The sequence below is a fragment of the Centropristis striata genome, chromosome 2 (genome assembly GCF_030273125.1).
Source record: "Centropristis striata isolate RG_2023a ecotype Rhode Island chromosome 2, C.striata_1.0, whole genome shotgun sequence".
Taxonomy (NCBI): Eukaryota; Metazoa; Chordata; class Actinopteri; order Perciformes; family Serranidae; genus Centropristis; species Centropristis striata.
Window position 1 is genome coordinate 11,187,678 of NC_081518.1, and position 14,166 is coordinate 11,201,843.

At 38.9% G+C, this 14,166-nt stretch overlaps 1 protein-coding gene across 1 annotated transcript; it reads left to right on the forward strand.

Moving 5' to 3' along the window:
* The first annotated feature begins 6,851 nt into the window (after positions 1 to 6,851).
* eif3m (eukaryotic translation initiation factor 3, subunit M) lies at positions 6,852 to 13,658 on the forward strand. The gene is made up of 11 exons (XM_059352496.1): positions 6,852 to 6,985; positions 7,745 to 7,877; positions 8,658 to 8,796; positions 9,087 to 9,210; positions 9,408 to 9,502; positions 9,713 to 9,796; positions 9,901 to 10,000; positions 11,264 to 11,345; positions 12,083 to 12,226; positions 12,631 to 12,691; positions 13,418 to 13,658. Exons 1-11 carry the CDS (start codon positions 6,944 to 6,946, stop codon positions 13,539 to 13,541), a joined length of 1,128 nt encoding a protein of 375 aa, XP_059208479.1. The 5' UTR covers positions 6,852 to 6,943; the 3' UTR covers positions 13,542 to 13,658.
* The last annotated feature ends 508 nt before the right edge of the window (positions 13,659 to 14,166 follow it).

Sequence of the window (14,166 nt, forward strand, 5' to 3'; positions counted from 1 at the left end):
TAAATTCAAAGTTAATTTCTCTTGGCATCAATGCTGCTTTAAAACAGCACATGCATTGTTCCTCTTCCCTTTGACCCACATGGAAAACAACAATTTTTAATTCTCTCCCATATCATGTCCGAGCGCTCTTCAAAGTGTTGCATATCAGAAACAGGAGATAAGAAACAAAGAAGAAAGACCTGTGGGAGAGCAGGCATTTCCATGGTTCATGTGTCAGACACAACACTGGTCCAGTGATCTTTCACACACCCGTCCTCTTCTAGTTGTTGATGATCACCTTTCCCCTCTATCACCAAACCAAAGTTTCCCTCCTCTCAAGTATTCATATACGTACATTTAAAGCTGGATGCTTCTGCATCAAATAAAAGAAAGGATACTTTAAACCAAGGAATATAAACACTAATATTAAGCTAAAGAACTACTGCATACTGACTGTCATCAAATGAAAAGGCTGGTGATATTCCAAACAACTGATATTGTGAACTATTCCTATGAAAACCAATAATGTCTGCCTCTGGGTACCTTATGACCTTCCCAACCTATCTGTGGCTCCAAGCCAATTGGTTCCTTCTAAGGATACAAACTTTGACACTAACTTTAATATAGTTTAAGTTCTATATACTTGCTTTTTTTTTAAAGCTAGATAATTGCTATAACAGCTGGGCTTTGTACTTTTTCATGAATGTTACAGATATTTTCGTACAGGAGTAAACTGTATTTGTCTGGGACTTGCTGCAGATTTAGACACATTTGTTGCGCTATGAGTATTTAGGGCAGCAGGATAGTGTATGTGGGATTGGCTCAACATAAACTAGAAAGTCCATGTTTATTGTAATGAAGTAACATGTCACCAAACCCCACAGTGTGAATCAGCAATGGGGGTTTTTAATAGTTATGGACAACATTATTTACCTGAGGCACCAAATGGTTTGTTAAACAGAACCATCTGAGAAACCATCGAAAAGGGTTTAGAAAAAAGCAGGCACTTTCAAAAAATATCTGGCATGTGATTTGACGAACTATCTGTCTATCAGCCTCTAATACGAGAAGAGTGATACATCAAGAAAAAGCCTTCAGTGCTGTTCTTTGGTCTTCAATCAATGAAGTTCCTCACAGGACCCAATTCTGACACAAATGCATTAAAGCCTGATAAGATCAATTTTGTGTGATATTGTCATATTATCATTATATTGCAAGAATCCTGCTGCGGTATAAGAAAACAACAACGAAGCTGTTGCAGAGTGAAATACGCTTCTTCCTGATGATGAATTCAAGCTGAGATTTCTTTTTTTTTTTTTTTTTTACAAGTGGTTGTAAAGTGGTTTTGACAAAGAAAAATATAAAACATAAGAAGTCAAATTATTATGACTGAGGCCAATTGTTGGACATTTTGCATTTCCATCAATACTTTTGTCAGCTATTCTATTACGTGGATACTTGTCTAAAAGTATTTACTTATAGATAAGATAAAAAAGATAATTTACAATCATTTCCAAATCAAAGGTTAACATGGTAGTTTTGTTAGTTTAGTGTGTCTCTTCAAAACTGTGCATAAAGCTACCAAAATGACAATATTTAATCAAGGCTATCAATGTTTCTAAAATCTCACCCTTGACCTTAGCTGTTAATTCAATAGTGTATTTATGCATCATTATAATAATATTTTTTCTTGCTGAGTTTTGCTCAACCACCTACGTGTCATCCCAGCAGGTGCCTGTGCGTCAGGACCAAGGCCAGCCTTTATCAGTCCTTTACAGTAAACCACAGCCTCTTCCATGCTGTCACACCCTAACAGCTGTGGCCACGGTGCAAGCAGTCATCAGAAAACATTTCAGATATCTCTAGCAGTTACTGTCTGTTGTCATACCCCGGAGTCTCATTCTGAGACAACCAATAGTTTACGGGATGACTCTGAGGTATGTGCACAATGATGGGAAAATATAAAAATTACCACAATCAGCACAGAATGTGACTATAGGGAAATACCGCTTTACTGCAACTTTCTCAATCCCAGGAAGACAATATATTTAGCTTTTGTGCTGAAATGCTTTGGTGGTTGTGCTTGATTTGTATAGGCTAGGCTGGTTATCCTTTTGTAGATTTAAAATAAATAAAATGTATTTAAAATAATAATAATGAAGTATTTTTTGTGTCTAAGCAATTAAATTCATTACTTAAAATGCTTTAATGGTTGCTTGTTCTCTGTCTTCAGCATCATATTTATCAGCACTAATGAAACAGTCTAAATGGTATCTCAAAAGCAAAGGGTTGCACAGTTTAACATGCCTCTAATTAGTATTTGATATCTGGCATGTATGGCTTCAAGCCAAATATTGTGCAATATACCCCCAATTGAAACAAATTAGATTTTTTTGTCTGAATGTGCCTTTTAAAGTCATAGTGCTCCTCCTCGCCTTTGAGTGTGTGTAATATAAACACGCTCTGATGACAAGAGACCACTCCATCATTAACAGAGCCCCAGTTCCTCTGCAGTGACTCGATCTCTCCAGACAGGAACGTCAGAATTCCTGGAAGACTGTAGCTTTTCTTTTTTTTGCTGCTGCCATTAGGTTGAAACAGAGCACACACATTCCACATAGGGGGGGATTAATGACCTCAGATAGCTCAACACCACAAATGCAAACTCGCTTTGATTGATTGCTGCAGTCTTTGGTGTGATATGAAACTGGTCATTAAGTGATATGGCAAGATAACAGCAGCGGGTCATGTACTGACCTTCTTTTTCTGGTGACGGCTGATTTTCACTGCAGATGGCTGGTAAACTACAGCCAAGTCAGTAACATCTTAGAGACAGATAAAAGAACAATAGAAATCTAACTGAATGAAGAAAAGTTCTCTGGAGAAAGTTTGTTTTAAAGTATGCAGCCTGATTCTACCATGTAGGATGTTTAAGAGTTATTAAGGGATGCAACTTTGGAAACTTTACTTTATTAAATGTATTAATCAGTTGGTCTATATAATGTCAGAAAGTAGTGAAAAATACCAATTCTGTCGACACAGCCTTGAACATTTTTTTGCTGAATTTCTCAACAATTAATTGATTGTCAAAATACTTTTTCTGTTGCTTGACTATTTGCAGCTGACGCTGCTGACGCTTTGGATGTGTCGCCATCAAAAACAGTATTTTCGTAAGGTATGGTGCACAAAGCATGCACTCTGTTTTCAGACGTCAAGCAGATTTTAGACGTGCATGACAGTTAAAAGTGGCACCCCCTTGTTCATGTCACACTTTCCTACTACATTTATTTGTGTTTTAATGCCGGTAAATAAATTCAGACATCAGTTAATAGTAGTGATTTTCAATTATGATGAGCGATAATTTTAAGTTACCTCATTTAAATAACAGCACAGGCATGTGGGGCATTAACTGTGGCAATATGTTCCAGTGTGATCACAGCCTAATTGATTAATTGAGTAATTGTTTCAGCTACAGAGCTATTCTTTTTGGAGTAAAAAATATAGAAAGAAAGGAAAAGGACAATAGGACAATGGTAAGTGTGACTATAATATAATAAAGTCAATGATAATGACAGGGACTGCATCTTTTTAAAAAGTCAACACTGTTCTTAGCACTGACTGAATCAATACATATTTATTGGCTCACTGTCTCAAATCTAAATATATATGAGAAGGGAGCTGAGTTAATGTAGTACAAGTAAATAACAGATGATAAATAGCCTATGCTTAAACCTTACAACTGTTGGATTTTAGCCATGCATATTAAAATATCAAAGCTTTATTAAAAGCCAAGGAGTATGAAGGGGTTTATAATATCTCTCTGCAGTTGTGGATATAAAAGTCCATCAAAAGGCCCCGCTGGGATTTTGCATGCTATGGACCATTGTGGAATCTAAACTCACCTCTGTTTAATACCTTGTCTTTGTTTGTTTATTTATATCTGGTATTTGTGTGGACATGTGTGGGGAGGGTGGGTCAGCTTATAAGTAATTAACAAGCAATTCGCTCCACCTAGGGAAGCAGGGAAGTTACTCATGCGATGCACCCTGACAAGGTCACTGACTGATAGATGAGCCTGAGCAAGGGGATTTTTCTGAGATTGTGAAGGCAGGCAGAACTGTGGGAACCAGACAATTAGTGGGTGGAAGGTAGGCCGCCATGTTGGAAGATGACCATGAGACGTGCTTACATGGATACTCACCACTTGGCTGGCTGACAGGGAGAAGGCAGACACCTGGGCCCAGCTAACTCGTAACACACAGTCATTTATCTTTGAGGAGGCTGAGCAGGCAATTTGCCAGCAGTTTAAAAGAGCATGTGCTATTTCCAATCAAACAGACATGGATGAGGTCAATATAGACATTTTAGCAACATAATTAAATATAAATAATACATCAGAATGTCTTGCAATCAGCTGAGGTACATCCTGAGGATGTCCACTGTCTAACTGAAGTGGAATGAGTCTCTGATTATGTATCGTTTTCTTTTACTTCCAATCTGAAATTATAGGAAAAATAGTGAATTATCTAAGATTTCAAAAGGCTTTTATTTTGAAATGACACATCAGAATGTCTTGAAATGAACTGAGGGACAGCCTGAGGATGTCTACTGTCCAACTGAAGTGGAATGAGCTAATAGTGCACCAACATTTCACTACAAGAAACAAAAGATAACTGCTTTTAGCTTGTCCCTTCAGCATTTACACATAACAACAAATCTTTCATATTCTGCAGAGTCAAATAAGATTGACACAACACAAAAGAAAAGGAATGGAAAAAAGGCTTGTACAAGATTAAACATTGAATATGGCAATATCTGCAAAGATTTCATAACCTTCAGGGAACTCATGATCCCAGGAAGCACACTGCCTAAGAAAAGCAGAATTCGCTATGCTCCTCCACTGAATTTCTTACACATGCACCAGTATAAACACCCTATCAGACATGAGTTTGAGCTACTGAAATCTGCTGGATTACATTTTATGAAGAATACACTGCCAGGTCAGATTTATAATGACATAAAACAGACTGAGTCCTAGTTCAATACATGTACCAGGTACAGTTTCCTTGGAGTTAAAAGGTTTACTGGAGTCCACTATCCCTGCTATTTTCAGGACATTCTGCCATGAATATCATAAAGGCTATCAAGCATCATAACACACTATGGCATTTTAAAGACCTTTTAAAGAAGACAAAAACAATGTCTCACATGCACCTGGAGCTTCAAAGCCTCCTAAACTCTTATTCTGGACTTGAAATACACCAGGCACTTGACAACAGCTGTTAATCAGATAATGAAAGCCTCACAGTTACACAAGCGCACTTGTGGAGAAGCGGCTATAAATTCTTTGCCATGACAGCATACGAGGGCAGGGAGAGAGTGAGGGTGGGATTTGGTACCAGGCACTTGCCTTCCCAACAGAATGACGCATCATACCAGCACTATGGTGAAACACGTATTAGCAATTTCCCCTTTAGTACACTATTTTGAGGCCTTTTTCTGTGAACGCAAACAGAATTCAGGTCCCTCGGTGTAACTGCCAGGAGAAATATGATGCAAGCAGACTTTCAAGGAATTATGATATGGCGTGATGTGTCTTCTAGTCTATGAATCCCCCAAAATACACATATTTTTTGTGACAGGTGAAGTGTGAGCTGCGGTGAGGCCTTGAAATGGAAAACAATCCAGTGTCTTCACTTGTGGACACAGCCTGCTCAACACCTCAGATGTTAGTAACTTGAATACATAGTTTTAGGGTGAACTCCTGCTCCACTTCACCTCACTCACCTCAATCACCAAGTGACCTGCCATCGTAACAATACACAGGATCCCACTTGGTGCACAGGCTCATCAAGCGCACCCATGGGTCAGAGGGTGTATGGTGGAAGAGTGCTGCCCTTTGACACTGACAGTGTTTCCGGGTTGCAAAGCTCTGGTCCAGGCCTGGCATGGTGGTCCACACAGATATCAGATAACCTCTCCTGGGGATCAGGTTCAACTCTGTAACTCTCATCCAAGACATCCAGGGTTAATCTCCCAGGTTGGAGATTGATATCTGGATAAGAAGGAATGAAAGATTACCATATGGTGGTAGAAGTTGGGCTGACTAATAACATGTAGGATTTTGTGAAGAGGTTGCACAAGCTTAAGCATTGCAGCACTGATGGGGATTTTTAAAACCTTCATGACAGACAGACAGACAGACAGACAGAGAGAGAGAGAGAGAGAGAGAGAGAGAGAGAGAGAGAGAGAGAGAGAGAGAGAGAGAGAGAGAGAGATAGATAGATAGATAGATAGATAGATAGATAGATAGATAGATAGAGTGTAGAAAAAGAGGGAAAAGCAGAACAAAACACAATTAGACATTCTTTAACGATTTCAGATATGGAGTACACCAATTTAAAAAACAAACAAAAAACTCTGACTTACACTTTCTCCGCCCTAAAATGCCAAGACCATTCGTTTTAACTGGAAATGAAAATACTTGAAGTCCTTGAACACAAAATAAGTTTTCGATGTGGAAGCGAGTCTTGCTCGTCCCCTCACCGACAAACCTCATACAGCTACTCTGAAGCCGTTTTTGAAGAGTATTTGTTAAGAGCTCTGTTGCACGGCATTCCCACAAATAAACCTTTTGAGATATATATGTAACCTGCTTTGTAAACGCATGACAGTGAAAAAAAACGATGTGCTATATGAGGACCACTAACTTATGCTCCTATCTCTCAATAGCAATATACTTTCATATACAATTCTAAATTAAGTTGATGTTTCAGAATCTCCAATTTTTTGTAAGGGTGTCATGAGACATCGTTCGACTGCAGTTTTTATGTTACTGTTGCTTTAACGACATGAACCGGAAGACCAAGAGTTTCACCGGCACTGCTGCCTTTTCTTTTCCGCTCAGGTCACAGCGGTGGTGGGAGCGTGGATTTCATCATCAAGCCTCACTAAAGCACCAAAAATGAGCGTCCCGGCGTTTATCGATATAACGGAAGAAGACCAGGTACGACCCATGTCCTTAAAAACTCTTTTTGCGTCGTCCCTCCTGCGGATGAGTCGATTAATTGGAACTATCCGACATGATAACTTAGCATGCTAGCTGGCTAAAATGCTAACTGTTGCTGACAGGTACATGCTGACTGTTAGCTAGCTGCATGACGATTATGTGACATATGTGGGAGCACGTTATTCCTAATTATGTCTTTAGATCTGCCATTTAGACGCTTTGTATATGAAATCGTTGAAAGTCATTTTCAGCTCAGTGTTTTTACAGCTTAAGCTGTCACAATGTTGTTACGTTAGGCTAGCTGAGAATGCTAACTGCTTAGCTAGAGCATCTTAATAAACAAAGACGTAAAAAATATCAAGCCACCCAAAGCATCCTGCTTCACAGGCGGACCACAGCTGAAAACTTAAATAAAAAAAAACACCTTTGTTGACTTCCTATATAGCTCTGAGTGTGTAAAATAAGTTTAAACCCAGTGAATCTACATTTCATTACAGAACACCAAAGAAAAGGGTTTTTTTTTGTTAGCTAGTCCCTTCCTCAACTTTGAGTAACGGCATTTAAAAATTAAAACAATTGCTAACTGCGTAGCCAGACATCTACATACAAAAAAGTAACACCGATAGCGTCGTGCAATCTGCAGCAAATATTCGTATGATTCAAGTGATAACATTATGTTATGTTTACAAGCTTGTAACTGTATGTGCTTTTAGGTTTTATGTAACCACTCATACTATTTATTTTCCTATCTGACAGGCTTCAGAGCTGAGAGCCTACCTGAAGGCCAAAGGAGCCGATATATCAGAGGAGAACTCAGAAGGTGGACTTCATGTAGATCTGGCTCAGATCATTGAGGCATGTGATGTGTGCCTCAAAGACGATGATAAAGGTAGGTGATGATGAAGAACACCCCTGCTTTTTACCCACACCTCGATATTTATGAAATTGGACAATAACAGCCGATTACCCTTCTTCATAAGTAGAAATTGTGATTTGTTTTACCAGAAGGGGCACAGGTGCAATAACAATATTTATTAAGTGTAGCAGTGCACAGTAGACTGTTTCAATGGATATTGCCTTGCGAGGCACCAGCTTGTGTCCATGTTAACTTCATGTCAGCTGATGTCATATCTACGTTTATTTGAATGTAATAAATTGCTCATCTTTTCTATTAATAACTAACCATCAAACAAGCTGTTGTAATGTTAGCAAGTTCTCTCAGTAATGTTTCCGATTATTGTCAGAAGGTGCCACTAATTGCCAAATTTTTATGACTCTCTTTAGTTGAGCTATATGCAGCTGCTGGACAAAGGTATAACCAGTGGTGAAACAACGCAGTTAAGACGGGTTATAGTTAGACTTATTGTGTCGGCCCTTTTCCATGCCCATCCCATTCACTTCACTTATTTGAACTGGCACCAAATTCTGGCACCAGTGCAGAATTGGAATTCTGTCATGATGACCTGATGACCTTTTCGTCATTTAAAGGTTTCTTGCACTGCAACAGGAAATAATCTGGGACATGTTTGGAATGTTCATGTTTACAACACTGAAATTGTCTGTTCTAGGATCCTAGCACTGGCTCACCTAAATGCAGTACATTCTATTTATTTATGTTTGATTGATTGGATAACATTACTTACAGCCCTCTCTATGTATCTCTTTCCAGATGTAGAGAGTGTGATGAACAGCATTGTGTCTCTGCTGCTGATTCTGGAGACAGAGAAGCAGGAGACTCTCATTGAAAGTCTTTGTGAGAAACTGGTGAAGTTCCGTGAAGGAGAGAGACCCTCCCTCAGGATGCAGCTGTGAGTCCTTTTACTTTTTGCACCTTAAGATATTCATAGTTTTGCCTTTATGGTTGTTGTGACCAAGTGTACAGTGCACATGCATGGACAATAAAAAGCCCATTTTTTTCATGTTGGTTAATATATCTGTTGGTCCTGAGAGCGTAACACAAGGGTACTGTTAACAATGGCAATAGGTAGGAAAGAGACTATCCTCTTTTCAAAACAAACAGAATTTGTCATAAAAACATGGAAGTGAAAATGTTAGTTCTCTGTTCAAACACGACCTTGTTTATGTTTTGATGTTACAGGCTGAGTAACCTGTTCCACGGCATGGATGAGAATACTACAGTTAGGTACACTGTCTTCTGTGGCCTCATCAAGGTGGCTGCAACTTGCAATGCCATCGCCTTCATCCCCACTGACCTTGATCAGGTATATATGTTCACCATGATTAACTGGCATAACTGACAATAAATACTGCCTGCCACACATTGTGTATATCTTTGCCTTGAAATGCAGGGACAGCAAAAAAGGGGGGGGGAAAGTTGTCTTGCCACATTTTTCAAATATCCACAGGTTGCATTCTTTCCTCTGCAATTGATTTATGATACTTGTTTTTGCTGCTGCAGGTTCGCAAGTGGATTATCGACTGGAACCTGACCACAGAGAAGAAGCACACACTCCTGAGGCTGGTGTATGAAGCATTGGTTGACTGCAAAAAAAGGTAACTACATATGTCAGACGATATTCACATTTTGGTTTGCACAGATAAATAAAAACACTGAATTTAAGATTTAAATAGTCCTGCATGAAAATAATCAACCTTTGTTTGATGCACATATATACCATTATGCCTTATACTCTGTGTTAGATTGTGTAGGTAAATTATCTTGGTATAAGAGAATTTTCAACACTTTATCTACTCAACTCACAGTGAGGCGGCAGCAAAAGTGATGGTTGAGCTGCTGGGAAGTTACACAGAAGACAATGCTTCACAAGCACGTGTTGATGCCCACAGGTGAACTTAAAAATATTGTTTAACATTTAGATTAGGCCTAAATATAACATATCTCCCTCATACTTACTTACTTCCATCTATCCGTCTGTCTCCCTTATCTTTAGATGTATTGTCCGTGCTCTCAAAGACCCCAACACCTTCCTGATTGACCACCTGCTCACCCTGAAACCTGTTCGCTTCCTGGAGGGAGAACTCATCCATGACGTGAGTACTAAGTGTTTAGTTGTGTTAAATAAATAATAGAAAATACTGGCTTTGTCAAATTTGTGGTCTCATCAAATTTATTAACTATGGCTACTTCTTGAAAACTTTGTCCATAGCCCACAAAAGCACATTGAAAACATTGAAATTCTTTTAGTCATTGCGACACATTCAGGCTTGTATGTGTAGTATGCCCACTTAGGTCATATGATTAAAATGATAATTCTTATATTCTTAAATTATAATTTAAATAGACATGAGTATCCCAGTTATGAGGCTTATCCCGGTTTTGATCATATTCAGGATCTGATGTTTACATGCTACACAAAAAATTGGGGTTTTTATATCCTTATATAAATGATGAATACAAGTTTCCTATGAACTCATAACTGCTGCATATTTGTGCAGGCCCTGGGGTGTTTACATAAACCAACCAACCTAGATTGTACAGTTATTAGCACTTGAAAGGTTTAATGCTATTTTTTTCTCTGCTTTGATCGCCAGCATCTGTCTGCTTTGAGCGCATCAAACATCTTTCTATCTCTCGAAAACACACATCCGCCAAGCACTGAGCTATTCCTGAAAGGAGCTATGCTGCTCACTGTCCTCCACTTTGACTAGTGTGAACCTCTCACTGTTACTACCACCGAGTAGGGCAAGGGAACAGTGGATAAAGATATACAAAATGACAAAACTAGTTTTGTTTCTATTCCATCACCTTCGTAAAGCCACACCCGCACATGTAGTTGGCTGCGCTCAATAGCTGGGATAAGCTATGTATAAACAGGATGAGTTGTTCACATACTCAAATACATAAATCATAAACTCATGTGCATGCGATGTGACAGCTTCTTGACTTTTACATGTATATTGGGTGCATTTTTTGATATGTAGTGTCAGTGACAGCTAAGGCATCACAGCCCAGTATTTACCTGCTGACCACTAATGAAGGTTGAATGGTGAGCAGCAGAAATGTTTGTACATTTCCAGCTTAACAGGTTGAGACAATGAAAAAACATTTCTTGATGGGGCGTGTGCACAGTTTCTATTCAGTTTTAATGGGTCAATACACTGGCATTTCTAAAGGTATTAATAGTCAAACCCAAATCTCATCAAGGACAAGATTTCTGCATTGGAGTGATCTTGCTCATAACCAAAATGTGGACAAACTTAAAATTACACTTGTGTATGAATTCAAAATGATGACTGTGTTTCTAGGGTTATAAAATGGCATTTCTCTCTTAACTTGTCTCTTTTTTTTTTCAGCTATTAACCATCTTTGTGAGTGCCAAACTAGCAGCATACGTAAAGTTTTATCAGAGTAACAAAGACTTCATTGACTCCCTTGGTAAGTAGCCACAAGTTGAGATATTAGTTGCATCAGTTCTACACAAACAAATACTGACCATGTTTAAAATGCACTACACAGGTTTACAAATGAAGGCAAAAGTATATGTAACCTCAGTAACCTCATAACATTTATATTTGCTCCATATTTTATAATTAGTAATGACATATTCTAAGTGCATTATAACTTTATCTGCTTAATATAAAACCTGTTTTGTGTTATAATCTGATACTTTAGGAGTGTATCAAGGGAAAACCATCATTAAAGTAGTGAAGAGTTGTTTTTTGTCTTTAGGGATGTATGTTTAAATTGTATCACTTGACAGACTTTATTGACAGCCTTATTTTAATAAAAATAAGCTTGGGATTTCAATATAATGACAAATTTAGTGATGATTATTTTGTATCTCAATGCCCCGCTGCAAGGTAATCTGAACCACCTTTTCCTTCCACCTTTCCTACTAAATATTGAGCCCATGTACTGCGCTCTGTTGACACAGTACAGGAATGTGTGCGTCAGCAGTGTGTTTCTCACTACTAAAGGCTTCAGTGTAATTATAAGCGTGTGTAGGATGGACTTTCAAAACAAACGATGTGGAGTGCTGTTGTGTTAATGAGTAGATTCCCTGACTGCATGCTCCTGAATGTAGAAACAATTATCACAGGGAAACTCCTTGAGTCAAGAGTAATCGACTGTGACTGTTTTGTGCTTAATGATCCCTGCGTATTGCTCTACAGGCCTGTCTCACGAGCAAAACATGTCCAAGATGCGTCTGCTGACATTCATGGGCATGGCTGTGGAATTCAAGGAGATCTCCTTCGACACCATGCAACAGGAACTGCAGATTGGAGCTGATGACGTTGAGGCTTTTGTCATTGATGGTACAAGCACTTCATCTCAAATTGATCCTTGCTGTCTATCCCCATTAAGTGTGTTGTTAGTTTCTCACAGGTGACTAATTGGGGAGAAAAAGGGGGTGGTGACTGAACAGTCACACAAACAGACACACAGCTCCTGAGTTGCTTTCTCAACCCAAAAAATCTCCTCCTTTTAAAAAAAAAATAATAATACTACAGTGGTGATCATAGAACATGAGTAGGGTTTCACAATGAAAAAATGCAGTAAAACCAAGAATAGCACTTTTAGGGGTTTGTCACTCGAATACGCTTCCTCTTCAATTTCATTTTCCAAGTGCATTCTCTCCTAAAGTGGTGTGTTTTATTGCTTTCTGTCAGAGCTTGTGCTGCCTCTTTATTCCCTTCCTGTCTGCTTCTTCTTGTTTTAGCTGTTCGGACCAAGATGGTGTACTGCAAAATTGACCAGACGCAGCGAAAAGTTGTTGTTAGGTAAGTTATTCATTGTCACACATGGCTAAAATGTGTTAAGTTTTGACAAAGTAAAGATCTGTTTACAGCCAGTTACAGCAAATATAGACCTGGTACTTGACTTTACCTGGCTCATGAGAAATTGTGGGCCTTTGTCCTTAAAAAAAAAAAAAAAAGTTAAAATGTGATGGTGCCACCACCTATGCAGTGTTAGTATGAGTTCACTATTGTTCATTGGTAATGCAGTCTGTACTTCATTAAGCATATCATTCCCTTTTGTAAAGTACAGCTGAAATTCTGTTGATGTAGAAGAAAATTCCGGTTGACCTTTAGGAGGCTTTTTTTATATCATTTTATCTTTTTGTGGTTTGTATAATCATTAATGATAGGCCAGTACTAGGCCACAAGGAGTGACTAACTAGAACGGGGATAAGTTTGTATTTCTGAAACTGGCCAAAATTGTCTAGTGTCTCTGGTCAAGGTCAGAGATCCTGTGAGTGTTTTTGGTCCTGGTCTGCAGGGAAATATGTCATCTGTGTAGAAGCAAAAATTGTTTAAAGATAAATTATTCCGATAATTCTGCCTCTGTATGGTTTTCATTTGAGCTATACATAGTCTCATGTCTTTTGTCATAGTTACATTTACTATAGCTCTTCATTTTATTTGCTCAAAGTTGTTAGACATGACCTTGGCCTGCATTTTTTTGTCAGTTTAACATTCTTGCTTCTCTGTTTTCCACTCAATCAGCCACAGCACACATCGCACCTTTGGCAAGCAGCAGTGGCAGCAGCTGCACGACAGCCTCAGCTCCTGGAAGGCCAACCTAGCAGCCGTCAAGACCAGTCTGCAAGCCCTGTCACCTTCTGCTTAATTCCACCTTAACCCAACTGTCTAGACTGCCTGGCCCTCTATTCTTTTCTGCTTTCCAGATCCCCAGACTGAATTTATCAGTTTTTATATTCATCCAATAAAAGAACAGTGGAGATCACATATGACTGCTCTTTTCTTGTTTAATAATTAAAGTTTGCTACTTTCAAGTTAAGTAATGTCATAAACACATAAGTTGTATAACAGTGAATTAGACAATTTCACACAGCCAAAAGCTTAACTGTGCCATTATGGATAATACATACAGTAAATTATCAGTCTTTTCAGACAACTGCACCACTAGTTGCCTTATGATCCTTTCGAAAAGCCATACAGTGACATTAATGGGGGCTCGTCCTCCAGCAGCTCTCAACATCTGGTTTTAGTTAAGGGACGGCATGCCAGTATTCGATGAGCTGTGAGACTTGGGGTGAGAAATAGCCTGCAACAAGAGGGTCACTTGTCTGAGAACACATGAGAGGTGACAATAGCAATGTGAACTTAGGATGACCCTGTCTGCTGGGGTCAGAGCTGTATTACTGTAACATCAACACTTAGAGCTTGTGGCGTAGGCTGATTCACTGCCACGACAAATTTGCAACTGTCCACCGGGGTTAAAAGATAGTGTT

Excerpts from the sequence above, each read along its gene's own strand:
- eif3m (XM_059352496.1), top strand. The coding sequence starts at position 6,944 with ATGAGCGTCCCGGCGTTTATCGATATAACGGAAGAAGACCAG. Across the intron at positions 8,797-9,086 it reads CCCTCCCTCAGGATGCAGCT|GCTGAGTAACCTGTTCCACG; the intron begins GTGAGTCCTTTT and ends TTGATGTTACAG. Across the intron at positions 9,503-9,712 it reads TTGGTTGACTGCAAAAAAAG|TGAGGCGGCAGCAAAAGTGA; the intron begins GTAACTACATAT and ends CTCAACTCACAG.